The following is a 27,692-nucleotide window of genomic DNA, read 5'->3' on the forward strand; positions in this document are numbered from 1 at the left end:
GACAAATTATTGATGCAGTTACTTGGGAATGGCACTGTGAGCAGAAATAGCTAGTAATTTTCCAGTCTGTTTTTACAGAAAAGTGCAGTTTTATCTAACTCAGAAATTCTATTTTACCCCAAATCTCGCTCCTACTCAACAATAATTGGAAGCTAAAATTCACGTTTGGCTGTTGGCTCCCTAAGTAATTTTCTAGATAATTAACTTCTGTAAAAGTGGGTAAGGTAGAGCTGCAAGGAGTTCTCTGAATCTCTGTCAGTGAGCCTGAGAACCAGTTGCTTTTCTGAGCTATTATCTGGAAACCTTAGCTCTAGTTTTGAGTCATGTAGATGACAGGCCAGTTCTGAAAGTGGTGTGCTTCGGATCTGGGAATCCCAGGCTATGCAAGCTCTTTAATCAGATGTGTAAAATCAGATGAGGGTCCCAATCTGCATAGCGAGCTGCCCTCAAACCACAACTCACAGCAGTCCTAATAGTTGCTAAACGAAGCTGACACTTGATCAGTTTTCACTGCTGCTATGTAAGTGATACTGTCAGACTTGATCAGCCACCAGAAGGCTACAGAGAAATGTACTTGCTCTAGGAAGTAGTATGTTTTTCCAGAAGTAACTTCAAAGTCTTTCCTTTGCAAGAAATACTGATAAGTTGTCATTCAAAGTTGTGAATGAGCAGAAGCCTAAATCTGAGTTTCAGTCACTTCCTGATAAATCTCAGTTTCTAACTTTGAGTTATTTGCACTGCTTGTCTGGAAAAGCGGTAGGAACCTATCTATCAGTCTGCTCCCTTTTATTCTGTGTGTCTCAGTGGTGTTTGCTTGCCTTAAAGGACTGCTGCAAAGTTAAGATTTTACATTCTGAGGTGGCTCCACTAATGTGTTACGTTTCATCAAGAGAGCTGCCCAGTGATTATTCCTATTGGTTCTATTAAGGATGAGCTTAAAAGGAAAGTGTTCTGTGCTTAAAATCAGATTAGTCTTTTAAGCAAGTACAACATAAATTGCATCAAAACTTTCAATATGCTCATTTTTTTTTTGTTAGTTCTTTGTGTGCTTTGTAAAGGATCTCTGCTTTCAACGCTGGATGTTTTTTTCCCCTCTCTTCATTGTGCATCTAGATCTTATGCACCACTGTCCGAGAACAGAGGCCTGTACGCTGGAGCTACTGTTCTGTCTTCTCCTAGCACAGAAGAACTGTCACAGGATCAGGGGGACAGAGCTTCACTCGATGCAGCTGACAGTGGCCGTGGTAGCTGGACTTCTTGCTCAAGTGGTTCACATGACAACATCCAAACAATACAGCACCAGAGAAGCTGGGAGACGCTGCCTTTTGGACACGCTCATTTTGATAATTCAGGCGATGGGGCAGGACTGTGGGCCTCAGGCAGTCATGTGGACCAACTGATGTTTTCTGATCATGGCACAAAGTATAGCCGGCAAAGTCAAGGTAGGGAGGGCCTCGAGCAAGCACAGTCCAGAGCAAGCTGGGCATCCTCAACGGGCTACTGGGGAGAGGACTCAGAAGGTGACACAGGTACCATAAAGCGAAGGGGAGGGAAGGATGTTTCTATTGAAGCTGAAACCAGCTGCGTAGCATCCATACCAGCAGAGGAGGCAAAGCCTGCTCCCATGCCTGCTCACATACCAGTAACATCAAGTACTACAAAGGGGCTTATTGGTAAGTTAAATTTATTTTAATTCACTTACCTACAGTGTTTAGTGTTGTTTTAAACCTACTTTTCTTTTGTCTGGTTTGATTTTAAAGCAGAACGGAACATTTTGTAGTCTCAGTTTTTGCCCTCTAACTCTGTTTTTACTGCTAGAGAAATTATCGCTTACAGCTGCTTCTCAGTTCTGGCAGCTCTTTTGTGTTTCAAGACAGCCTGCCATACATCATTAAAAAAAAACCACCAACTAGCTCAACTGCTGGACAGTGTTTTGAGTTGATGTGTATAGGTGTCTGTTCTGAAATGTGCATTCTCTTCACAGTAAGGCTCTGTATTCTATATTTAGGTATCTTTATAAATGTGTCCTGATTTATTTTTTTTAGAAGTGTTTTCCTTTCTACATTTGTGTAACTAGTCTGATGATTCCTTACTTTTGAATGTTCCTTACTTCTAAAAATGGGGTCGCTTTGTGTTTAGACACCAGCTGAGGCATTTCTTTAGATTACTTCAATTGAAGAGATTCCTTAAGTAATTAGGGCTCTATTACATTTATAATCATCCAGTGAGGTAATAATGTTTAAATCAATACGAAAGTTAGCTTTGGCAGTGTTTTAACACTTCTCATATTTTTCCTTCTACACATCCCAGATGTCATAGGGCCATCCAAGACCCCTCTACATTTTTTGCATCTTTCATTTCCCTTTGCTGTGAGTGCCTTTCCTCAGGTTATTATGAAGAGCTATCTGAAAGCCATTTTGCTTTGACACAGCTGAAAAAGTCTGCCACATTGAAGTCATGCTGAGACCATTGTGATAAGCTGCTTTTCCATTTTCTGCCCAAATATATTGCTTAGCAATGGCCTATTGCTGCAAAGCTTGGGTGCAGCTCTGGATCCTTGAACTGTGAATAGGAGGAAGCTGCTCAGTTCAGGACTCGAGGTTCTGATTTGTGCCAGTCTCTAATTTTACTCTTTGATGCACTTGGTTTCACCAACAGTGTGCTTCCAGACTTGCCTTTCGTGTCTGAGCTTGCCACTACACTTATATGCATTTATAGACTTTGGAGAATGTGAAGAAGATCCAAAAATTGCAGCTGTATAACTTCCATGCATTCAGTACTATTAACTGTGCTTGCAGCTCTGGGTATCATTGATCTCTTGCAGTAGATTTTTTCAACAGAACTTATTCTATGTCAAAATTACTTAAAATCAAAATTTCTGAAATCTTTGAATTAAAATTCTCAGAAGTTTCTTCATGTTGCTTTGTTCAGTTGCATGCATTTGTGCAAGAAAAGCATTTGGATTCCATATGAGACGATTTGGTTGCTAATAGTAAAAGCAAAAACCCACCAGCCCAGTAAAGCCAGCTGTGAGCTGGTACTGCCCTTTCAGTCAATTTCATACTGCATAATGCAGAGTGATACTGTCCTCATCACTTGTGCAAGAATATAGAAGGTATGACAAGACAGGAAGAGTAAATTTGCTGTGCCAGGCTTTTTTACCTGCTGTGTTTGCCTTTGTACTGTAAGTAGTCACATAAAAGGGTTAGACTCACAAAAACTGTTCAGGATCAAAGTCCTAATTAACATCTTGAAATATGAAATTCCACGGTACAGAATCATGAAATCAATGCCCATCTGGTCTGTTCCTGAAGGTGTTTAAAACTCTTCATCATTCTTTCTTCCCTTGAATCTCTCTGCAAGGGTACGCTGGGTAAGGCCAGAGTTAACTCTTGTTCAGGTAAACAGGTAAACCTCAATGAGATCCATGAAGTATGTGAGCTTTCCTTCTCCTGTACAAAACGTTACTCAATTAGTGTTCTTTCAGGAATGATTTCCAGACTTAATTTTGCAGAAATTTAAAAAATAAAAGCAGTGGTCAGTGATGCATGCAAAAAGCACGAGAATGAGGTCCATTACTCTTACCTCATTTGGAGTTTTGCCTTAGTTAGTAAGGTTTGTAGAAAGAAATCAGGTCCTTTTTTCTTTTTTTTTCCTTTTTTTTTTCTTTTTTCCTTTTTTTTTTTTTCCTTTTTTCCTTTGCCTGCAAGCTGCTAAGAACAAAAGAGATGAGCTTTTAGGGACAAAGTCCATCTTCAAGATTAAGACAGACATGCTTTTGGGGAGACACTGATATTCATGATGGCTGTCACTTTTGTGGACTCTTGTGTCTTCTGCAACACTGGTCTCTGACCAATGAATGTTTCATTCTGTGTAATTGATGGAGCAGCTTCAGCTGCTAAGTTAGAGCAAATTCCTCATGTAATTTGGTGAATTTATTTTCATTAATACTTCACTACTGGAAGAATAATGGTGTTGTGCATATGTTGTATATTATTGGTTTTCTCATATGGTTTATTTTTCAGTATCTCATTATGTACTATGTAGCATTTAACTTTCATCCTTCTTCAGGATTTTTCCTCCTGGGACTGTGAGTTGATCAATGTTTAACTCTCACTGTTTAATTTGAGCAGTTTTCATCCCATTACTTTATAATAATCTGCTTTTCTTGCAGCACGAAAAGAAGGTCGGTATCGGGAACCACCTCCAACTCCTCCTGGTTATGTAGGAATACCTATTGCTGAGTTTGCAGAAGGTGTTTCCCATCCAACTAGAAAGCCTCCGGATTACAACGTAGCACTTCAGAGGTCTAGAATGGTGGCACGGACGTGTGAGACCCATGGGACGTCGGCTCAACAGCAACAGTCACACGGCCATTCAACTAGCAGGCCTGTGAACAAACCTCAGTGGCATAAACCAAACGAGTCAGATCCACGTCTTGCTCACTATCAATCTCAAGGGTTTCCCACAGAGGAAGATGGTAAATTTCTAATTGTTAAATTTTAAGCGTGCTGCATGCAAATGTGTTCATTGTTTTCACAGTCACAAAGCAGATTATGCAAGTGATTACTGCAGTAGAAATTCTTGCTATAATTTGAGTTTCCATCTTTCAAACCTTGTCTGTTTACTTTTTGGAAGGAGGATTCAGTTCACTCAAAACATCATTTAAAATTTGGAATGTATGTCCGCCTTGAATCTTAGACAACCAAGCTTAGGTAACTTCTTTTGAGGTGCCTGCATTCTAGGTAAAAAGAGCTGGCTGCCCTGAAAATATCCAGTGTTTGGCACTTGCTCAAAACATCCATCTCAGTCTACAAATGCCTACCCCAGAGAGCATCATTAGTCAGGTTTAGATGGATAATCACTCAGCATTCTAGCTGAAACTCTTACACTGTGGACGCTGGGTCTTCCATACCAACTGCTTCACATGATTTTGCTATCTTGCTTGCCAATCTTTATGCTCAGCTCAGCTATTGCAATATAAAGACCATGCACACATAGTCTTTCTGTTACTCTGTGGAGTGTAGCTGGATTGCATCTTCCAAGCTAGATGCTTGCAGCTTAAGCTCAAGTCATGCATCTGAATCTTTGATGCTCCGTTTTGTCTAATGGTAGAAAGGCTGTCTCCTTCCCTCCTTAACTGCTTAGTTACTAGAGCTCTATGTGCAGCATGAACTCTGCAATCAAACGTGACAAAAAAGATGAGATCCCTTTAATAGAGTTACCTCAAACTTTAGGAACTACTGTGTCAGTTTGAGAATTTTAATTGTATTTTACCAGTGGCAACGAAAGCCACGGCCATTTTTATGCAACCTTAATTCAAATATACCACTAAGAAATAGTGACTTCTGTCAGATATATTCAAGGAAAAATGTAAGAACTGCTTTATGAAGCTATTAGATATTCAGGAGTAGCTGTCACATTCTTGACCTGAGAATACTGCACCTAGCTCAGAATAGCAATTGTCTTATTTTCTTTGAGAATAAAATTTCAGAGAAGTGCTTCTCATGAGACCTGAAATGTAAAGATACTCAGATAGTCTTTTTTTTTTTTTTTAGTTTCCTTTTTTTTCTTTTCTTTTTTTAATATACCTAACAGAGAGGAACAGAAAGCACGTGAACACAGTACAGGTTGTTTCATTTAGTAGCAGTCTTCATCTACGTGAACTAAATGATATTTTCCCCTGTCCTATTGTGTTTGCAGAAGATGAACAAGTCTCTGCTGTTTAAGACTTGGGGCTTTTCTGGATCCAGAGTGAACCACCTTAAAGGAGAGCACAAGAAGACGTCCCTAGAATAGGAGCCTTGGAACTATAGTTAAAGGATGGTGGACCTGTTTGCCTCCTTCCCTGCCTTAAAGCAGCATGGGGCTTCTTCCTCCACCCCCATCCCCTCAAACCCCCCTTCTGTCCCCCCTCCCCTTGCATGTGAAATACTGTGAAGAAATCGCCCTGGCACTTTTCAAACTGTGTTGCTTGAAATGCACAGTGCAGCAATCTCCAAGCTACCACTGTCGCTGTCTGCCACATCACACAGTATCATTCCAAATTCCAAGATCATCACATCAGGATGATAACTCTGGCTGCACTTCCCAATGCCTGGAAGGGTTTTTTAATCTTCCTTTTCAATTTTAATCGTGATCCTAGCACTTAGTCTCATTGGGATAATGAGATAAGCTAGTTGTCAATTTACGTTTGGCCTTTAACCTACCAAGAGTGGAATGCATTGAAATCCTTCGAGGAGGCAGTGCTTATTTGCTTGTTTACAATGCCTTTGTTACAGTTTCGTACGTTTGCGTTCAGAGATCAAATACTGCATCTGCCTAGTAACGACAGTATTATTTTATTTCCTACCTGTAAGTAGGGTTGCCAGCCTCAGCTCCCAGATAGCATCTACCTGCCGCGTGGCTGAGCAGGGCAGAAGGGAAGGCAGAGGCTGCAGGACGCAGCCGTTCCCGACCATCTAGCTTCTCTCTTAGCGTGTCCCCCACCCTGGAAGCTTCCAGACTCGTGCCCGTTAGTGGGGACGGCGTTGGGTCTAGGATCAGTGCAGAGCCATGCGCTTACAGCTCTCCAATGAAGGAACAGCGGACACCATGCCTCGTACCTGTGCCTTGTGGGATACAGGACGGCGTGCTCAAAACAAAGTATCCCATTCTAACGAGACAGACGGCAACCTCACCTTTAAGTTATATATTATTTCTATTTTTGTTGTTGTTTTTACTCTATAGTAGTTATGTTACGAGAAAAATTAACTGGATAACGTTGCAGTGAAGGCAAGCTGGGATGTCACAGCTCCTGACAGCTGTTAATATTGATTTAATAACCTCCATCTATTGACTTGGCATTAGGGGGATAAACAAGCCTTTAAGTAAAGAAGAATAACCTTTTTAGATACGCCAGCCTTTGCAATGCAGAAATAGTCACAACTGTTAATGGCTTTGTGGAACACTGCATGTGTAGAGAAGGCCAATGTGTAGCAACCACCTGCTCACAGCTGCTATTAACCTATAACGACTGAAATGACCCTCCCCTCTATTTTTGTGTTGTTTTTGCACAGACTCCGGAGAAGTGAAGGCTGCCAATCCGAGTAGTACTCAAATGTGAGGAACTGCTGGTCTTGGATTTTTTTTTTTTTGTTTGTTTCCATTGAACTCAGCTGATCATATTGATCAGTAGATAAACGTAAATAACTTCAACTTTTAAAGATCAAAATGCAGTGTTTTTTCACTGTATCAGGCAAATGTCAGTGCTTTATTTAATTCTCTCTCCTGTAATCATAGCTTTTTGTCTATTTGCTTATATATCACATCGTCAATTACGCGTTTGTAATTTTACATGCAATATGCATTATTTGCCAGTTTTATTCTCAAGGCTATGGACCTCATGTGCATATAGAAATACAAAATCCTAGCTCTATCACAAGTTGCACAAATGTTATATAAGCATAAAGTAATTGTAGACCATAGGACTGCTAATCTCAGTTCGCTCTGTGATGTCAAGTGCAGAATGTACAATTAACTGGTGATTTCCTCATACTTTTGATACTACTTGTACCTGTATGTCTTTTAGAAAGACATTGGTGGAGTCTGTATCCCTTTTGTATTTTTAATACAATAATTGTACATATTGGTTATATTTTTGTTGAAAATGGTAGAAATGTACTATGTTTATGCTTCTACATCCAGTTTGTATGAAGCTGGAAAATAAATAAATATAACATTAATGATGTCCATATTGATTCTTATGCATTTTACATGTTCCACATACTTGAACGAATTTATGAAAAAGATTTACTTCTCTGTGTATTAATATTAAAGGGACATTGCCAAGTGACGTTGGGCAAACTATCAGCGTGGAGTTTTTCTTGATATACACTTGTGCCACTGCTAATTAAGAAAAAGTTTGTATGTGTTCTGCTGAATGAGCGACTGTGGTGTATCCCCAGCAGGAAGAGTTTGGGAGCCAAAAAGGGGAGTTCCTATGGGAATGCTTTTACTTCTGTATAGCATGTAAATAGGTACAAAGGAAGGCTCACGTTGATTTCATACTCTGCATGGTGTGAAAGTGAAGAATGTGCATTGTACAGTTTGGATAGAGAGAAGGGGGAAAAAATAATCCATTTGTGAGAGTTGTGCCTGAAAAAGGTATTTCAAGTAATATAGGCCACTTAATAGCATCCTCAATGATAAAAGTTGATGTTAAACTCAACCCAGTGTCCAACCTTGGCCATCTGAAGAAGCTTGCATGCTTTATTTTACTTAATTTACTTAATTCAGGGAACCCTCATATAATCCACTTGATACACATTCAGTCTTGGGACAAGAGGGCTTCTCTTGCTGCTTGTATGGAAGGCTTTGCACAGCCCCAGTAGTCAAAAGGTGATGCTGACATTATTGTCACGTGAAACTTCTCTTAGATTAAATAATACTCTTCCTTTCTTCTTTTTCTTCTTTTTCTTACTGTGGTTTTAGGTTCATCCTGTCCCTGTCAGATTAAGTCAGGCTTAAGTAGGACAGGAGTGGGAGCTTGTGCAATGCCTCTGCATCTTGCATAGTTGGATATATTTTTTTAATGTGTATAACCAAAACTGCTGGTTTTAAGTGCTTTGTTGGCAAAGAAAGGGTGTCCTTAGCTGCTTTTCCTCTTTCTAGCACAAATGTCCTTTTTCATTGCTCACGCCTCTTTGTTGTTTTTCGGATGCCTCATTCTCCCTCCCATTAACCTGTTCCTGTTGCTTATCTTTGCTGCTTTCTCACATAGCCTCTCTGCTTCTGTGCAGAGCACAGTACCACCCATTTCCTTCCTCTCCAGACGTGGTTTGTGTGCAGTCTCCAGAAACAATGCCGGGAGGTGACACTTCAACATTCAGAAAGCCAGAAGTGCTTCCAGGTAGGGCAAGCTCAGGCTTTGGGATCGAACTCAATCTCTAGAGGTCCCTCCCAACCCCTGCAATTCTATGATTCATTTCTTTGTCTGCACAAACATAGCCCTACAATTAACCATAGTGTTACACTCGCTCTGCTGCTTTTAATCATGTTTGACCAATATACACTCTCTCAGGAAAAACATGCTCCTTTCTAGATTCCAGAAACTGATTGCAGAACTGGTATTGCTAGTGACCCTGCAGGACTATGGGGCCTTCATTTCAGGTGCTGGACGCTTGCTCAGATGGAAGGACTTCATTCTGGCACTCCCGATGGCCAGCTTTCAGAGGGACGGACAGAAGCCTTCTTTCAGGTGCAGTTCTCTGTTTGGATCGTCATCAAAATGGGCACGTGGCAGGTTTATTTAACACCTCTGATATCTTCCTGTATCTCCTGTCCTTCCTTAAAGATAGTTTTCAGCTCCTGGACATTTATGCTGCAGATGTTAAGGAGCCAATGTGTTGCTTTCTCCCCCTTTTTTGGTGACGTATAATGTCATACAGCAATTTCAGCTGGTTTGGGGTAGCTTTCAAATTCTAATAATTTCTGAATAGCTAAAGTGAGATAATGTCTTTAGGCACCTAGCATCACACTTGCCCTACAGGGGATTGGATTAAGGCTTGCAAACATCAGCAAGTGTCCCATAAAGCAGTAGTGCAGTCAGTTTTCATTTTCTAAGTAACTTCTGACAGGTATTTGAAGATGTGTCTGTAGTTCCCTTTGTGTTATCTTTATGTTAGGGACCCCAAATGCCATCACTTGTGAGCACAGCTCCCTTAAAGGCTTATTGCACATCTGGTGAATACCTTGAGGACAAATGTTCTCAAAATGTCTCCCCACTTGCAGTTACTCTCTTTATTCAGCCTATCCTTATCACCAGCTAGGGGTTAAGCTGGTTTCCTGTTCACTTCGATTGTCTGAACCCAATGCTGGCATGGTTTTGGTGTATTTACGACTGCTGGCTTGGGAGTTAGGTGCCTGATTGCAGCAATTTTGCCTTTGTTTCCCAGGATTTGGCTTTTCCTTTGAGTGCAGTGAGTTCTTCCTGTGGCAGGTGCTGGGCTCTCTGTGTCTTGTCAAATCTTGGCATGCCTCTGAGCTGCTGGGATATCATGCTCCATTGTTTTTGTTCTTGCTATATTTCTAGATTATGTTTTGCTCATCCATTTTATGAATCATTTGTCAGGTTTGGGGACATGGGAGATTCTCATTTTGCATGGTTTAACTGAAAGCAGGAGTGTGTGGTGGTTTTGTAGTACCTGCAGGGTTAGCCTTTCTTCCTTCTTCGTTGAAAACTTGTGCTTGGTTGTAGTGTTGTCCTGATGAGTGTGTCCTCACACTTTTAATAGCTTTGAAATTTGACCATCTCCTGCATACTGTTGAAGAATTCATTGCACCTAATGCCAACTGATGCGTTGGTGTTCTGTTCCTCTGCATCTCATCCAAGTGTCACAAGCAGCTTTTTCCCTGTTCTGAAGCACATCAATGCAATGTGTTTGATCTATACCTGACACCTGGGCTTACCTTGGGCATGTTCTCATTTGTAATTGTCAGTGGTTTTGGCCAGTGAGCAGGGCATTTTCTTGTCAGGATGCTTCTTGATACACAGAACAATTCTGGCACTGTTTAGTCTGGAGAAGGGGAGGCTCAGAGAGACCTTATTGCTATCTACAACTACCTGAAGGGGAGGTTATGGAGAAGTGGGCATCAGCCTCTTCCCCCAGATGATAACAGAGATAGGATGAGAGGTGATGGCCTTAAGTTGCTCTGGGGAGGTTCACGTTGGACATGGGGAAGATTTATTCTTATTGATGCCCCATCCTAGAGATGTTCAAGGCCAGATTGGATGGGGCCCTGGGCAGCCTGGTCCAGTATTAAATGTGGAGGTTGGTGGCCCTGCATGTGGCAGATTCATGATCCTTGTGGTCCCTTCCAACCCTGGCCATTCTGTGGTTCTGTGGAAAAAGTGGTGAGGTGCTGGTGCAATATCAGGGAGGTGGTGGAGTCACCATGTGGAGGTTTTCAAGGACGTGTGAATGTGGCTCTGAGGAATGCAGTCTGGGACAGTCCCAGGCATGGGCTGATGGTTGAACTTGATGATCTTTGTGGTCTTCCCAGTCTTAATGGTTTTATGATTCTATAAGATGGCTATGAAGGGGAATGCTGAATTTTTCTCCAGCACTCTGGAAAGGATTGGCTTATACAGTTACAATTCTCAGTTTCTCACAAACTGCCTGTATGTGGTTTTCTTTAGTTCCCTATTTGCAACATGGAGAACATGAAGTTACTTCTGTGTGCAGTTGGCATTCCCCAGGCTTGATGTGGAATGGAGAAAATGTGCTGATTTGTGAAAGGTGGAAAAATGATTGTGCTGTTTTGTTTCTTTTTTGTTTGTTTGTTGTTGTTTTTTGCAATATTTCTGTTAGAATCCTTGCAATCCTTTTTTTCCCCTCCCTCCCTAACATTGCAGCTGCATCATCCCGTGTTTCAAAGGATAAGATAATCTCATTGAGATGGCAACTTGAGTCATGTTTTGTTCCAGGGTGTACCCAAGGACTATATTATTTGCTATATAATTGTTCTGTAGCAAAAAGTTCTGGTTGGTTCACCCTGTAGCAACCCATGCTCTGTAAGTGAGAAAATCCTGCCCTCAGCCCTTCTGCATGCTCATTAAGGTCACCTCTTGGTGTGGGTCACCCCAAAACAGCGGAATGGCTGAAAGCAGCAGCTTTGAGGGATTTCTGATTCTCTGAAAGTGCATGTAAATAAGAGGGTGGGGGAAGAATGCAAATTGCTGGCCTACTGAGAGTGGTCATGTCCCCTCATCACGTGGAGCGAGCTGCTTGACAGCAGTTCAAGCACCAGTGGCACCAGGTGCCATGTCCCAGTGTACTGTGAGCCCCTGACACCCAGAGTCCATGCAGGGACAAGGACACAGGGCTGGCATAACATGGTCATCAGCAATGATGCTTTGATTTATTCACCTTGGAGTGTCAAACAAATTGCCATTTCTGCTGTTTGGGGCTTGTAAGTTAATGTCTTATATGTTATTTCACTGCTTCCCATCTCCCTTCAGCTGTGCTTCTTGGAATCTTTGTGCATTTATTTAACCTCCACCAATATTTACTTAATATCTGAGCTTTCCATGTGCTGTCAGCACAATCTGCCCTTCGGTCCCTTCCTTGCTGTTTACCTTTGCTTACTACATCAAAATACATAATTTAGACTGAAGGCCCCTTGAGAAAGGCAATGCATGTTTGTAAAGTAACATCTATGTTAATTTTTATTTGTTTCCCCAACAAAGAAAACTTTCTTCTTTCTGGAAGCATGCTCAGCATCGTCAAGATTTAAAAAAACAAAACAAACATCTCTACTGATTTCTTGAATTATACATACGCAGGTAAATCATTTTTAAAAAGCGCTGCTTGCTTGGTGAAGGTCACCTTCTTTCACCTGAGCTATTATTTTATAAATGAAATGTGCTGGGATTTTAGGAACATGGAATTGGCCAGATGTACCCAATCAATACCTTTCACAAATCTGCTAAAAATATGCACTTAATAGAATGCTGCATACTGATGACATTGCTTTTTTTTTTTTTTTTCCTATTACAATAAATTATGTTTTTTGAAGATGAGAGTTCAGCTAAATTTATCGACCTCTTGCTTGGCCTTACACCTAGGGAAGAAAAACAGTAATGGAATGACTAAAAACTCTGATATTACAAAGGTCTGCAGAATGTCTACATACATATTTCACTCTTCACCTTTTACGTGTTACAAGTACAATAGATCAGTTCTTCCTAGAATCATTAAGGTTGGAAAAGACCTCTAAGATCATCTCACCCAACCATCAACCCATCCCTCTGTGCCCACTAACCACGTCCCTCAGTGCCACATCTACACAGTTCTAGAGCAACCACAGGGACAGTGAGCCTCTGTGTCACTGTGCAGCCACTGGAGATGCCTGGAAAGCTATTCTGGGGTTTCTCTGCTTGTAAAAGTGTTACATGGCTCTTGATACCTAAGAATTTCATTCCTTTCCTAGTTCATCTCCTATCGTTGCTGATGGAAAACCCTATAATTCTTATAGTTTCTAAATAAAATGGGATCTCTTCCTTCACTAGGATAGGAACATAACTAGAAGAAGTGCTGGCTTTTTATAGAAGGCTGTTCCCCACACATATTCACTACTTGAAGAGACACCATTTGCTGTGGTGCGTAATGAGATACTGGAGTTGTATTTATTTATCCTTCCTTATGCGTGTTGTTTATAGCCCAAAAAACACCAACGTGGTGCTTGTGGGCCAGCTCTGAGTTGCTGTTTGTGATCAGCATGCCCATGGAGAATGGAAGAGTTAACGATGCTCTAAACCATAATAACCACAATCCTACTCAGCCGTTACAGTGTCCAACTTTGACATCTTTACTATACAGTTTTGAGCAGCCTGCCTTCAAACCTGTGGAAGATTCTGCCTACATTTGGAGGAATTGCGTGACCTCAGTGAGTGAAATCACTCTTTGAAATGGTTTATAGAAACCTTGGCAGGGGGGGAAAGTGAAAATCTTATTGCAACAAAAAGGAGCTCGTATGGCAGGAAAATACAGCCACTAGCTAATAAGTAATCTCTGGAACTTATGTCTCTTTTCTGGAATGAGGTATTGGTGTCTTCAAACTTATTTCAGTTGCATTGGCTTTCTGTTATCTATTCATTTGATGTGAAGTGGAGGCCACGTGCAATTTGAATTTTTTTGGTCATTCTAGGCATATATACTGGGTGTTGCTGCACCAGTATCAGAAGAAACAACCTGAAAACAGGACAGCAATTGTAGGAGGAAATAAAACATTTTTTATCCTTGTCTACTGTATGGATTTTCTGAGATTTGAAGGCCAGCATTCTTTCTCCTATGATTTTCTGTATGTAATATGAATGCAAGTAACGTGCCTGAGGGATGCTCTGATATTTCAGAGGGATGTGAGTAATATTGTGCAGAAAACTTTGGTTACTCAGGTGAAGATGCAATGCATTATGAGGGTGAAAAAAAAAATTATGGATTTTCTTTGGTAATAATGCCCGGAGGAGCAATTATCTTCTCCAAAACATGCTTTTGCAAAGCATGTTTCGATCTCTGTTATACTATCAGAACTGGAAAGCAAAAATCTGGACGTTGGAGCTTTTTGGAAAAAACATGCACCAAATGCTGGGAGCGTTGCTTAGAAAAACAAAATCGTGCAAGCTGACAGCAGGGGCTGTCTTCAACTTGCTTTATCGGCAGCAAGTGCATCACTGGCGGATTCTTGGAGGTCTGCAGGCTGTCTTGGATGAGAGCTGGTATACAGGCATTTGCAAACAAGTCAACGTTCCAACAAGCTTTACTCCCAAGCTGGTGTTCTAGTTGACTGTTCAGTCACTGATTTTAGAAGAAAAGACTTAATGTGCAATTACTTTTCAGTGGGGGAAGATGCACAGCAACAGTGACCTGGGGTAAGTGTTGCCAATAGCAGGACAAAAAATGCGTTGCTCTGGGAGGTACAACCCATTATGACCGAACTGACAACTTCAAAGTCAGACAGAAACAGAACAGCCCAACAGATCTCAAAGTCATGCATAAATGCGGCTTAGAAAAAATGGCTTTTAGAGAGCCCACATGATGAGGGATTTAAATAAAAACCTTCCTCATCAGCTAATTTAAACCATTTGCATTTGTGCACATTGTCGTACATAGATCTAAGTTACGTGTTGATATTCAGAGTCTTTTTCACAGCTGCGCTTGCAAATTCCTTCTGAATGATGTTCAGCCTTTTCTGTGTACACGTTTCCATTTCCTAAAAGCATGCAGTACTTGTGAAGAGGTTTGTATAAGATTGCAAAGAATCCCATGATGGCTGAGGCCTGCCAGGTCCATCAGGCCCAGCCCCAGCTGCATGCTGCCACCCATAGCAGTGCCCAGGCCCATGTCCAGGTGTTAGCCTTTCCTCATAGGAGAGGTGCTCCAGTCTCTCATGAGGACCTTTCTGGCCATTCTTTAGATCCAGTCCTGTATGTCCAGGTCTCTCTTGTATTATGGAGGCCAGATCTGGACACAGCATTCCAGATGTAGCCTCATCAGCAAGGGAAGCATTGTCTCCTCTGACTTGCTGGCATCATTCCTCTTTAGCTAGCCTAGGAAACCATTGGCCTTCTTAGCTTTTAGGGCACTGCTGGCCTAAAAGCATGGTGCCTCTGGGAGACACCATGACTGGTGTATCTGCCACTCTTTCCAATTTTGTGTCAACAGCAAAACTGCTGAATGTGCACTCTGCCCATCATCCAGAGCATTAATGAAGATGTTAAGCAGGACTGGAGCCAGTCCTGAACCGCTAATTATTGGTCTTCAATTGGACTTTTAACCTCTGATATCCGTGCCCTAGTCCTGGCTGTCCAGCCAGTTTTCAGTGCAGTCATGTTCTGCTCACCCAGCTCAATGCTTCAACAGCTTCTCTGCGAGGATCTTAAGGATCACAGTGCTAAAGGTCTCCCTGATGTCCAGGGAAAGAGACACAGGGGATGAGATACTTTAAATGTCCTCAGTGTGGAAAGAAAAGTAATTCTGAATTGAAGCTGCACCAGTGCATCCACATAGGAAAAGGGACCCTACGAGTGTCCTGAGTGTGAGAAGAGCTTTAAAAGGAATATTCACTGCTCTTCTCTCATCTCTTAGGCTATTTATTTCAACATAGAAGTTCATCAAGATGATCCAGCTTGTTGAACACATGTTGACTACTCCTGATGACATCTATGTTTTTCACATGCCTGCAAATGATTTCCAGGCCTTGCTGTGTTGTCATCTTTCCAATGATCAAGGTAAGGCTGACCACCTGTGCTTCCTCCCATTCCTTCCTCTTGCTATTATTGAAAATAGGAGCAACATTTGCTTTCTTTCAGTCTTTGGGCACTTTTTCCAAATGACACGACTGATCAAAGGTTGTCAAAAGTGATCTTGTGATGACTTCTGCTAACTCCCTCAGCATTAACATGCGCACCCCATCACAGCAATTGGACGTATCCAGTTTGCCAGCTCAGTATTGCCTTACCTGATCCTCTTCCACCAGGAGTTATGTTGTCTTTGCTCCGGATCTTCCCCTTATTCTCCATTCCTGAAGACTGGTCTTGCTGGCGAACAACAGGGCGAGATATTCAACCTTTCCTATTCTGAGTGTCATCATTGTCCCCACTTGATTCAGCAGTGGGCCCAAGTGGCCCCTCATCTGTGCATGCAATCAAATTCCTAACAATGTTCACAGGCAATATTTTCAGAGGATTTACCTTTGAAAAAACTTACTATATTAACAAAAGGGCCTTGCCACAAGCACTGCGTACAAGCAAAGCTCTCTTTTCTGTCACTGTATTGACATAAGGGCCTTATTATAAGCAAGCCCATCTCTTCTGTTTCACAATCTGTTACATTATAATTGTGCTCTACAGGCTGTTATTGCTGTTGGGGATGGATCCAGCTGGTACTTATTATCTGAACAGATTCATTGTGTAATAGGAAGCTTCATGCACTTGTACCAGTTGACTATAACCTACTTTAAGAATAGAAAAACAGGATTGATTTAGTGGGATATTGGCCACCAAAAAAAAAAAAAAAAAAAAAGGTTTTCCTCCTCATTGGTATTGGCATTTGTACAGGAATTTTATTTTTATAACGTTTCTTTGAATTGTGAAGTAATAATTAGTTCAAACATTCAAGGACTGGATTTGTGGAATAACATCAGCCAAGTTTGGGTGGCTTCATTTGATACTGTACATCTCCATGCACACAGCTAGTGATGTATGCATGGAAGCTGAATGTCTGCAGCTGCCAATCTCTGTATAGGTTTAAAAAAGCTGTGCTTCTGTTCCAAAGTAGCATATATCAGCAGGTTCATTTGCAAGCCAGAGAAATTTTTTACCTTCGAACAAGATCCTTCATATAGACGTCATGTTAATGCTGGGTAATGTAAGAATATATTTTTCAATCCTCAAATATGAGATGTTAAATAATTCAAAAGAACCTGTTCTATTTTAAGAAAGGACTTTTTTGGGGAGGCTGAGGGGGGAGAGTTGGCAACTTTAATCCAAAATAGTGCTTAAAGCAGTGCACTCTTTCTGTGCATTTTAAATGGAAAATGTTCTTGAGTTTCTCTTTCATTACCAATATCATCTTTCTCTGCTTCTGCTTCTCTCTCTACTTCTTCCCCTGCTCCCTCCGACCCACTGTGTGCAGCTTTGCATTATTATTTAAGCCAATCCAAGCACTAGCAACCTTGGAAATGGGTGGACCCATCTTTGGCAAGGTGTTTCAGCAGGCACGTAATATGAGAAATGAAGAGAAAATGATGCAACTGAAAACAACTTCGGGGGGAAAAAAATTAGCTGGATCGGTTTTCTGTAACGAGTGGTGCCACAGAAGGAGAGAAGGCAACATGTGGACAAGAAGGGGAACAGAAAATAGCAGTGACCTGATTTTGGCAACTATGGCAACAGCATTCACTCACCCTGCGGTTCTTTATCATCCCTACTTCTGTTACCTTGGGATGGTGCTGGTTTGTTCCCCGGCTGCATGGCTGTGTGCAGAACCTCCCTGGTCCTGCCACCTTGTGGAGTTTTGCACAGGCAGCTGGTGCAGCTGGGTCCGTGCTTCAGAATATGCTCTCATGCACAAAAAGTCTTCACTTAAATAAGGTCTTGTTTAAATTATACGATCTGTGTGTCCCCCCAAAATGAGCAGTTTTAATTATTTAAGAGAGGAAATATGTCATAAAATACATTTCCCCCTTAATTCACAGATAAGGAGGTGTGCCGATTGGAAAATGTGGAGATTGCTTTGACCTCGGAACCATTTACAGCACAGTTGAGCTCTTAGCTTCAAGTAGCCAGTTTTGGAATGGCTCACTTCACTACAGCTCTCAGCACCTCAGAGCTAAACTCTCATCTGGAAGAAGGTGTAAGGATGTATGCAATCAAAATATCTTGTATTGCGTGAAGACACTAAGTCTCATTCAGTAAAGTGAAGGAAATATGGAGAAATAAGGCACAGTCTGAGGCAATGGCCCCAAGCTGCACCAGGGGAGAGGTTCAGGAAAAATAAATTAATATTAAATTTGGAAAATTGATTCTCTGAAAGAGTGGTGAGGCACTGGAATGCCTGGGGAGGTGGCAGGAGTCACTGGAACGGGCTGCCTAGGGAGCTGGTGAACTCACTGTCCTTGGAGGTGTTCAAGAACTGTGCGGATGTGGCTCTGAGGGATGTGGTTCGGAGCCTTCACAGGCATGGGCTGATGGTTGAACCTGATGGTTTCAGTGGTCTTTCCAATGTTAATGATTCTACGACTCTATGAAATGGAATTCTGTTCAGAACACGCAGGTTGCCTCTAGTGACAACGTCTTTCTTTCTTTCTAAACTTGCTTTCTATTGCTTCCTACAAGACTTTCTAAGCTTCATGACATTGCAGCCTCCTCTTATCTCATGGGACATGACGTTTTTCACCACAGTGGGTGACACTTGGTATATTAACCAAGAATACCAGTACAAATGAGTACTATTTAATTTTGCAGACAGGGCCCATGTAAGACCTGCAGTGCCCAGTGCTTTATGACAGCCACTGTGCCAGCTTGTTGCCCCTCACTTGGAAGACCTGCAGTGGGGCAAAGCCAGCACGTGATGCTCTGCAGACACCCATCAGGAAGCAGCTGTTTGTGGCACTAATAGCACGGTGAGATCAGGGTGTCTGTGTGTCACAGCAGGCGGAAGACCTACAAGAATGCAACCCCCCAACAAATTATTGGCAATATTTTAGTATACACACTTAGTAAGTACACTTGGTAACATTGCTGACCCTTTCTTTTCCATTGTTTTTGAGAGTCCCAGGGCTGGGGGGGAGGTGCTGCTCCTTGCTGTCAGTATTTGAAGCGCAATTACATGCTGTAGGCGCTAACTCAGAGAGCTATTAGAGCTAATTGTTTTTTGTTTCAGTTACTTTGAGGCTCACATAATCTCTGTCTTATCTCGCTGTGTCTGCCCTTAGCTTACGGTGGGTAACATCTCCCCGTTGTGGCGGCTTGCAGTAACTACAGGCTGTTCGAATCAGTTCTTCAGCCTCACACCTAAGACGTTTAAAGTATGCTACGATCCACCTACATTTTAAGGATGCACGCTCAGAAGCTGTTTTATCAGTTATTAACTGCGCAGTCTAAACCTCACCTCTTTAGGTAAGACTTCAAGTGTATCATTAGTATGAATAAGTCACATTAAAAAGCTTACACCTGTGAGCTACTGTAAATGGCATGGAAAATATGCTACAGCAGCAACCATAATCTCTAGCCATATATATGAATATATTTAAAGAAAGAAACATAATTCTGGCTTATTTTTAATACACTATCTAGTGCAGTGGTAATATTACAGGTTCACATCCTACACATAGGCAGTCTCTATGTGTGATGCTATTTTACCATAAAACAGTAAAAATATACAAAAAAATATATATATATATAAATTTGACTATAAAATATGGCTGAACGCTGAGTAGTTTCCCAGTAAGGTTAGATTATTAGATACTAACATTGTTTAATGAGTAATTGCATTACTCCCCATTCAGGCAGCTGGTTCAAAGCCTGCTTTCTGCAATGTAAGCTTAGACAAGTAACTTCCAGATTATTTAGGATCACTTTATCTGGAATCAAACTTACACTTGGGGTCCAGTTCAGCTGTTCTCACACTGGTACTTATTGGAGGTGCTGCAGGTTATCATCCTATCTGGTCTCTAATTGTTTTTCCAGGAAGGTACAGATCTATCAGGTGTATCCAGCGCTGTGTTGAGCATGTGTGGGCCACCCTTGGACATAAGGTAGGGGAAACTAAAAGTCCTAAGCATTTTCTGTTCAAAATAACTACCTCAAATACTGGCCATTCTCTTTCTTCCTTTTGCTAGTCTTCCTAGTAGTTGAGAACACTTTTCTGACTGAATTTTTGTTGCGTTTGTTTCGATATTTCTAAATCAAGCTTTGAATTATCTGTTCAAATACATCTTCAACTCCTGATGAAATGCCACATATTAGCTATAAATATTAGATTTAGCCAAAAACAGGAAACTGTTTCAAATTTCAAAAATCATTTTACTGTTAAAAATAGAACATTCAAAGCATCTGCTCAACCATTGACCTTCCAGGTGACCTGGAAGCCTCTGATAATGGAGTTAACTGATCTGAACAGCTCAGGACTTGCCACTTGCAATGACTGACTATTATTACCTAGTATTAGCATGTGGCAGTACCCAAATGATCCAGCTCAGAATGGACTATTCTGTAGCTTGTATTGTTATTAAAATATATATATAAAATGGGGATGCCTGCCTGACAGGGGGGTCCAACTCTAGCTTCTGGATTCAAACAGAAGTTGGGAAGAAGAATAAATGCATTTGAGTAGAACAGAGTTCAGTGTTTGAATACTACACTGATGTGCTTCTTGGGGTTGTGCTTTCCAAGTTATCCTGTGTCCTGTCCCCACATACAGCCCTTTGCTTTGCATCTGGGAGCAGTCTGTGAGAATGGGCATCCATTCCTCTTGGATGAAAGAGCACTAGAAGAAATACTCCAGGAGCCACCTGATGTTCATCAGCCACACACAGCTGTTCAGTTTGCGAGGAAAGACAAGAGTTAGTCCAAAGTAAATAAACAGGCAAACCCTAGCTGCATTTAGGACGGGTGTCAAGTCCTCAGGATCAAGTGGTTTTCACCAGGTATCTGCTCCTCTTGGCCTGGTGTTCTGCAGTGCCATGCTGCCATATGCTGCCATGCTCCATAGGTGGTGTACGAGTCTGCAGAATGTGGTTGACAGAAATGCCTGCAGTCCTTGGTAAGAGCTTACCAGAAATAGATACCAGGCTATTAAGTAACCTGAAGCTTCAAGCTGAAGCAGACTGGTATTATTTTGGGGGGGAGGGGAAGAGGGAGGAAAGGGGTGAGATCTTAAATACGTGAAATAGTGACTTTCCAATATTTTTACTGGATGGAAGCAAATAGATTTGCACATGAATTGTGTCCTCTGACGGAATTAAAATGTATTAGTAGCATCTTCTCTGTTACTGGCAAGAAAGTCATTAGCGTAATAGGAAATCATTGTTATGACTGAAAGCATGCATCTATTATGAGTTTAGTAGTCATATGAAAAACGGATGTCTGAGGTGTGTGTTGCACTTTATATTAAAGTTTAATCTATTACCAAAAAATAGCAACAAGATCACAGGGGTCCTTGCGGCCCCACAGTGTAAATTTTTCTTCTCACCAGACGATTATTAAAAGGAAGAGGGCTATTCCTTTTTGTTTCCTCTTGGCTGGTGGATGTTATTCACATCCTTAACATTGTTATTTTATACGTGTCCCTGCAGCATCGTAAAGTCTTCTGCAGTGCTTTCATAAAGCATATCATACGTAGTTCCACAGATGCCTAAAATAAAGGGCCAGCGTTCTGCAATTCTAGCAAAATGAGAATGGAATTGTGTAGTAGTGGCTGCTGTCAAATTCTGTTATGACAGTGATAAGGAGTTCGAATGCATTTGCTGTGAAATTTGGCTGTCAAATCTTGGTGTATGACAGGGAACATACTCTTGGTACGAGGGCAGGCAAGCCAATGATTAATCAGTGTGTTTAAGGGCTGCTGCTGTTCTCTGGTCCCTGGACCTACCTGGAACACACCTGGAGTCAACTCAACCTTTCAGTGCTTGGAAAATCAGTAGGGAGCTGGCCTATGCATTTGGGTTTTCTCATGTAGCAAGACCAGTGGTGTAGATGAGGCTGTGTGTTCACAGATGATTCTTTAGAGTATCCAGTAGCATAACCTCAAGCACCTTACATCTGTGAGTCCTGTTCCACCATTTTGTTCCAAAATCGACTTCCTTTTTGGTGTGGACCCTTAAAGCTGATGTGAAAATATTTCACTTCTTCCCAGCTGTTGACTGCTGAATTAACCATCTAGTGAGGTTGCTCTCCCTGCCTTTGCTGAGGAGAGAGGCTGACTTGAGTGATTTGTAGCTCACTTAAATGCTCTGAAGTGACCCAGAAAGGGCCTTCTTTGTTTCTCTTAACTGCAGGAAGACCTTTGGTCTGCTTGGTTTAGGTAATATGAACTGTGCTGACAATGCTGCATTCAAGTTATTTCCAGTATCTGCAAATTATTTTCATATTTTCATATATTCACACATTTATTTGTTTCCAATAGTTCCCTCCCCTATCCATGGAGATTTTTTTTTCTCTAAAACTGCTGAAGGAAGATGTTCTCTACTAACCAGGCCTTGAGTGACACTGGAACATGAAGAAAACAAACCAGGAAAGCCCCAAGTGGAGCAGCTAAAGCTCTGGCTGTCACCAAGATGCTCCTGAATCTGGTAGGCAAGGGGAGCCTACTTTACTAATTGTAAGAAGTTGTGGCTATAAATTAAAAAGCATTCTAAGATGGTTGGACTTAACAGATGGTTTTAAGCCTTTCTGGCAGTTACCACTTCCCTTTTGCCTGCTAGAGGAGCAGTTTCTATGTCTGCACCCTTTTCATCTCAGTCACCAGGCTGGATTTGGAAAGAGATTTGAGTAAATGGATGTCTATCAGAGTACACAAAGACTCCTACTTGATTTCTGGACGTGCCATACCTGCGTTATAGTGGCTGACCCTGTGCTAATTAGTGTCTCTGCAAAGCTGGTTGTGTTGGCAGCATGCTGTGGGGATGCTGCTGTATCAATTCTGATGCTGGGGCAGGTTTGGGGATGCAGACACCGCTCTTCTGTGCAACGTGGATGTGCCTTGCATATAACTGCTGCATATAACTTGCATAACAGCACTGTCACAGGAAATAATCTTCAAATCTTAGGATGTTGACATCCCAGATAGTGGCATAATTTGGAGAAATAAGCAACACTTAAGGAACTTGAGATGGGGGTGTTGAGATAAGTGAGTCAGGTGTTCGCCTAAAAGCATCACCTTTGTCAGGCAGTGGTGACAGGTACAGGTTGAAGCCAATTCAGTCTGTGAGCCAGGGAATGCCACAGCCAAGGTGTGGGGTGGCAGTGCCACTGTGACAGCAGAGCCTGCTGTGTGTTGGGGTTTCTGGATGTTAAGTAAGGAGAACTGGCTGTCTGGAATCATTTGCAAACTGCTGTGGGAAGGACTGCTGAACGAAGAGTCACATTCAGCAGGAATGAATTTAACCTCGAGCAATGATATAGCTATGATGTAATGTTGTATCAGTGAGGTCTGTCTACTGGCACTGCTACCTTTTATTCTAGTAGCTGCGTTTAGCCTGGTGGTTACTTATTTTTCTGATATCGTCTCCTTTGGAATAGCTGCTATTTCCATCTGTGTATGAACACACAGTGATCTCAAACCTGTTAATACATGACCCTGACTTTCTGGGCTCTATGTTTAATGAATTGTGAACTGGTACCAAAATGTGAGATGGCATGATAAAAAGTAAAGCCCAAAGTAGTTCCTGTAACAGATTTGCATGCGGTGTGAAGTAACTGTCTCTGTCTGGATGACTTTACCTGCGTTTTTTGGTCAAAAGGACAGCTGTAATTTGAAGGTATTGCATTTTTAGCTCGGTGTCAGGCTTTCTAGGAAGGAATCAGAGAGAGTGATACAACTGCGGCGCACTTCCAAATAGAAATTCTTTTTCCAATTCGTTTCTGAGACAGTGAAATAAATACGTGCAATCTGGCTTGGTAATTCTAAGCACCACAGTAGCACTCATCAAAGCTTTTTGTTGTGTAAGGCCTCCATGAGTGCATATTATTGCAAGGCGGTTTATAGAGCGAACAATAGCTAGTGTCACTGTACAGTATTGAGCACTAAATCAGTGAGAGGTGCTTTTGGCTTTAATCTTGCACAGGTTCACAAATGGATGGGTTCACTTCAGTCTCAGAAGTTGGCTGTGAGGTGTGTTATCCTACCAGGGATGATTAGTGTTTCTTTGATCTAGGACATGTAGGGACCTTGCTAACAGAGGATGCTATTGATTAAAATAACCCTATGTTTTTTTTTCTTGCTTTTCTTCTTTTTAAGCATCGCAGAGTAGCTCATTGGTTTGGTATCCTCATTAAAAACATTCAAACTATTCCAGTGGGTTTTACAGGGAAATACAATTGATTCAATGCGCTGTACTCCATTCCTTTATCTAATGCGTTGTAATGAGAGTGACCACCATTACTGATGGAAGTCACTGTTTGGTGCTGAAAACCTGTAGCAGTTTGAACAGTTAAACTCAAGTTACCTTGGGTAATATCAAATTTGGTGCCAAAGTCCCATTTTCTATATTAAAAACTAAGTATAAAATACAGGAGTGGGAAAAACCTCTCAGGATATAAGATAAAGATAAAAAAATAATTTGGATAACTAACTTCAAAACTTTTTTGCCTTGTAACTAAGTCAGATATTTCTCAAAATCTTGAGCCACTCTTGCCTCTCTTCTCAACCTGCAGTGTTTCTGCCCCTTCTTTCAGCCCATTTTCCAGGGAAGTTTGCATTCCCATTGTACCTACTGCAGCCAGAAGAGATGATAGAATCATAGAATGGTTTGAGTTGGACGGACCTTTAAGTCCTCTCAAGCCTGTCTAGGTCCCTCTGGATGGCATCCTGCCCTTCCTCCAGCAAAAGATGGATGAAACCCTGAAGCCACTCCTGACACCACCTTGCTGTAGGGAGTTTCTGGTGTCTCCAAGGACCTTCCCCATACCAGGGATGCCCAAGGACCTGGATCAAGCACTTTGTCTGGCAGAGGCACCTCAGCTTGAGGCTGGTTTCAGGAGGAGGTACCTGATGGTGTGTGCAGCACTACAGGAGCTGGACTTTGCCTGCCCTGTGCAGCTCTCATCTTCCTACCTCCCACCCAGCCTGGGCTTGCAGCCAGACATGAGGTCACTCCGAGGGACACAGTGCTTGTGTCTGCTTTGTGTGAATCACCTTGCCGTGCCTTTACTGGCTGTAGATTGCATTTTGCTGTTGCTAGATGGCAATGTGCCTTCAGGAAAGGAGGGCTGTGGAGTTCTGGGGAAGGAGGTTTTGCTGTGGCACTCAGAGGTGACAGGGTAGGGGAAGAAGCTGCAGGCTTTCCTCATCCCCACTTTTTTGGGGCAAAGGGGAATCTGGCTTAAACACTATATATATATGTATACACACATTTATGCACACAACCTTTTATTATTTAATCTATGTTTGTTAGCTGGGGAGATGAAACTAATCCCCATACTGCTTTAAGCTAATTTAGCACCCAGGGCACAGAGGGATGTAGCAACCAAGGTGCAAAGTGACAGCGGGAGCAGCAGTTGCTCCTCAGCCCAGGGGCTGCCATAGCCCAGAGGTTTGGTGCTTATAACTTAACATATTGTAATGCAGCTATCGATAGGAATAGGCTACTGCTTCAGAGGCTGATGATTTTTATGTTTATTTTCCAACTAGGAATATGCTGCAAGATGTAAGCTGGAGATGCCCTGAAATCTTCCTGCTCACGAGTTCATTTCCATTAGAGTTTCTCTCCTCCTGGCTGTCCTCCTCTCTGTAAGAAGGCTTTGTGTTACTTGACTAAACATAGATTAAATTACTTGGTGCTAATATATTTGCTGGAGATATAGCTTTTACTGGAGAGTAAGACAGTCCTGCATTCCCAAAGAGAAAGCTTTGCTCCATATAAACAAATGCCATTTGTATAGATGGTGTGATATGTCCCAGCTTTATTTGGTCTGAGCAAGAGGTGCCAAGGATACATCCAGTATTTTTTTAAAGCTGGCAGTTGGGGACGGAAGGGAAATTTCTTTTCATCCGTTTGATCTTGGTTCCTATTTACAGAGAAATGACAATTATTGTAAGGAGAATTAATTATGAGCCAGTCACAGAACTCAGTTCAGCGCAGCTGGTTGGCAACGATTGACTCAAATATCGTAATTATTGCAAGTTTGGAAAGAGAGCTGAAATAATCCAGATGGTTTAGCCTGATTAAACTGATCCAAAAGTCACCAGAAGTAGTGTTAATCCTTTACTTCTGCTGGATGCAACAGTCCATACAGACCTGTGACAGCAGCAAACAGGTGCTGTTGAGAGCTGTCCCATGAAGACATCCAATTGGGCAGAATTCTGAAGCCACTGAGTTGGTGGGGATGAGAAGCTGAGAAGTTAAAACATAGACACAGAGTGAAATAGACCCCTCTGTCAGTTTCTGCGTGGTTACTGGCCTGTGCAAGGCAAAGGGATAAAAGAAACTAAGAAAATAACCTGAGAAGGAAAATGAGGGTGAGAAGAATCCCATTCACAGCTGAAGCTCCCTGGAAAATAATCAGGACAAAGTTTATGCAGTGTTTTGTTTTCTGTCGTATCTGCACAAGCTCTATATCCATATGACAAAAACAAACAAGCAAAAAAACCAAACCAAAACAAAAACCAAATGAAATCTATCAGTGGTCTTCAAGTATGATTAGTTTTGGAGGTTTTATGTACTCTGGCAATATTAGCTGGCAATATTATTGTACACATTACTGTACTAATGTGTACAAATAGCTGCTTCCTTGTGATAGAAAGAAGCACATGACAAATATTTAAAAGGAGTGAGGAAAACAGCCAAAAGTACATCAGTGTGAAAACATATTAAGTGTGGTAATAGTAGGAGAAAATAGTAGGAGAAATAGTAGGAGAAAAAAAGATGCTGTGAGGATCCTTGATATTGAAAAATATAAGGGAAGGATCATAGATGCCTTTTGCTTTCTTCAGCTAAAGGATGGCATTAAGGAAACTTCTAGGTTGCTTCAAAAAAATAGATCCCTTCATGGGAAACAGCTGCAGTAGTATGGGGAGTGACTTTTTATAAGGGCACCTGAAGATGAGAGGAAATAGTTTTAAAATGGAAGAGAGTAGATTTAGACTAGATATCAGGAAGAAATTCTTTCCTGTGAGGGTGGTGAGATACTGGAACAGGTTGCCCAGCAAGACTGGGGATGCCCCTTTCCTGGAGGCATTCAAGGCCAGTCTGGATGGGGCTGTGAGCAACCTGGTCTAGAGGAGGTGTCCCTGCCTATAGCAGGGGGTTGGAAGTAGGTGATCTTAAAGGTCCCTTCCAATCCAAACCAGTCTAGGATTCTATGAATCTATGATAATATCAGAGGATGCACCAGTATTGGTGTAGAATGGATAGTCCATCGTTTTATATGTAATGACTTAGTGGAAAATGACTTGGTTGATAAGGAAAGAAAACAATGGAGTGTCTACTGGAGTGTTGTGTAGCTTCAGACTGTGCTCTCTCAGCTCTACCACAATGCACAATGCAGACAGCGAAATATAGTTTGCTATTTTTAATTTTTTAATGAAATGGGAATAGAAAAGAAAAAAAAAAGACTCCATAATTAAAAAAAAAGAAAAGATAACAGCAAAAAAGATGTCCGGGCTGGCAGGGAATTGCAGATGGTTATGGAGGCAAGTAAGGTAAATCCTACCAAACCTTGGTATGCTTTGTGATTCCTTGAGATACGCTTGGTCAATAACGATAAGGCTGGAAGAACTTGCAATAGAAAACAAAGGCTGTAAACAGCAAGAGAATCTTGAGCGGCGGCCACGGGATTGGATAAGATTGTTATTTCAGATGGTGACATGTTATGCAGTTACAGTTTCTACAGACTCCAGATGGAAGCAAGACAGGGGTTCTAAATTTGTTGGTTTAACTGAGGGATAGGCAACAGACGGAGCAGTTTTAATCTGTAAGACTAATTATCTTGT

The 27,692-nt window shown here is 41.7% G+C and overlaps 1 protein-coding gene across 9 annotated transcripts in view; it reads left to right on the forward strand.

The window, feature by feature from the left end:
• The window catches only part of RAPGEF2 (Rap guanine nucleotide exchange factor 2), a 172,482-nt gene extending 164,648 nt beyond the window's left edge, over positions 1-7,834 (forward strand). For all 9 annotated transcript variants that reach the window (XM_090138461.1, XM_090138456.1, XM_090138458.1 and 6 more), the window contains 3 exons: positions 1,114-1,673; positions 4,175-4,480; positions 5,704-7,834. In XM_090138461.1, coding sequence (XP_089994587.1) covers positions 1,114-1,673; positions 4,175-4,480; positions 5,704-5,729 — 892 coding nt within the window. In that variant the 3' untranslated portion in view covers positions 5,730-7,834. The remainder of the gene's footprint in view (positions 1-1,113; positions 1,674-4,174; positions 4,481-5,703) is intronic.
• The last annotated feature ends 19,858 nt before the right edge of the window (positions 7,835-27,692 follow it).

The sequence above is a fragment of the Phasianus colchicus genome, chromosome 4, assembly GCF_987193195.1.
Source record: "Phasianus colchicus chromosome 4, bPhaCol1.hap1.1, whole genome shotgun sequence".
Classification (NCBI taxonomy): domain Eukaryota; kingdom Metazoa; phylum Chordata; class Aves; order Galliformes; family Phasianidae; genus Phasianus; species Phasianus colchicus.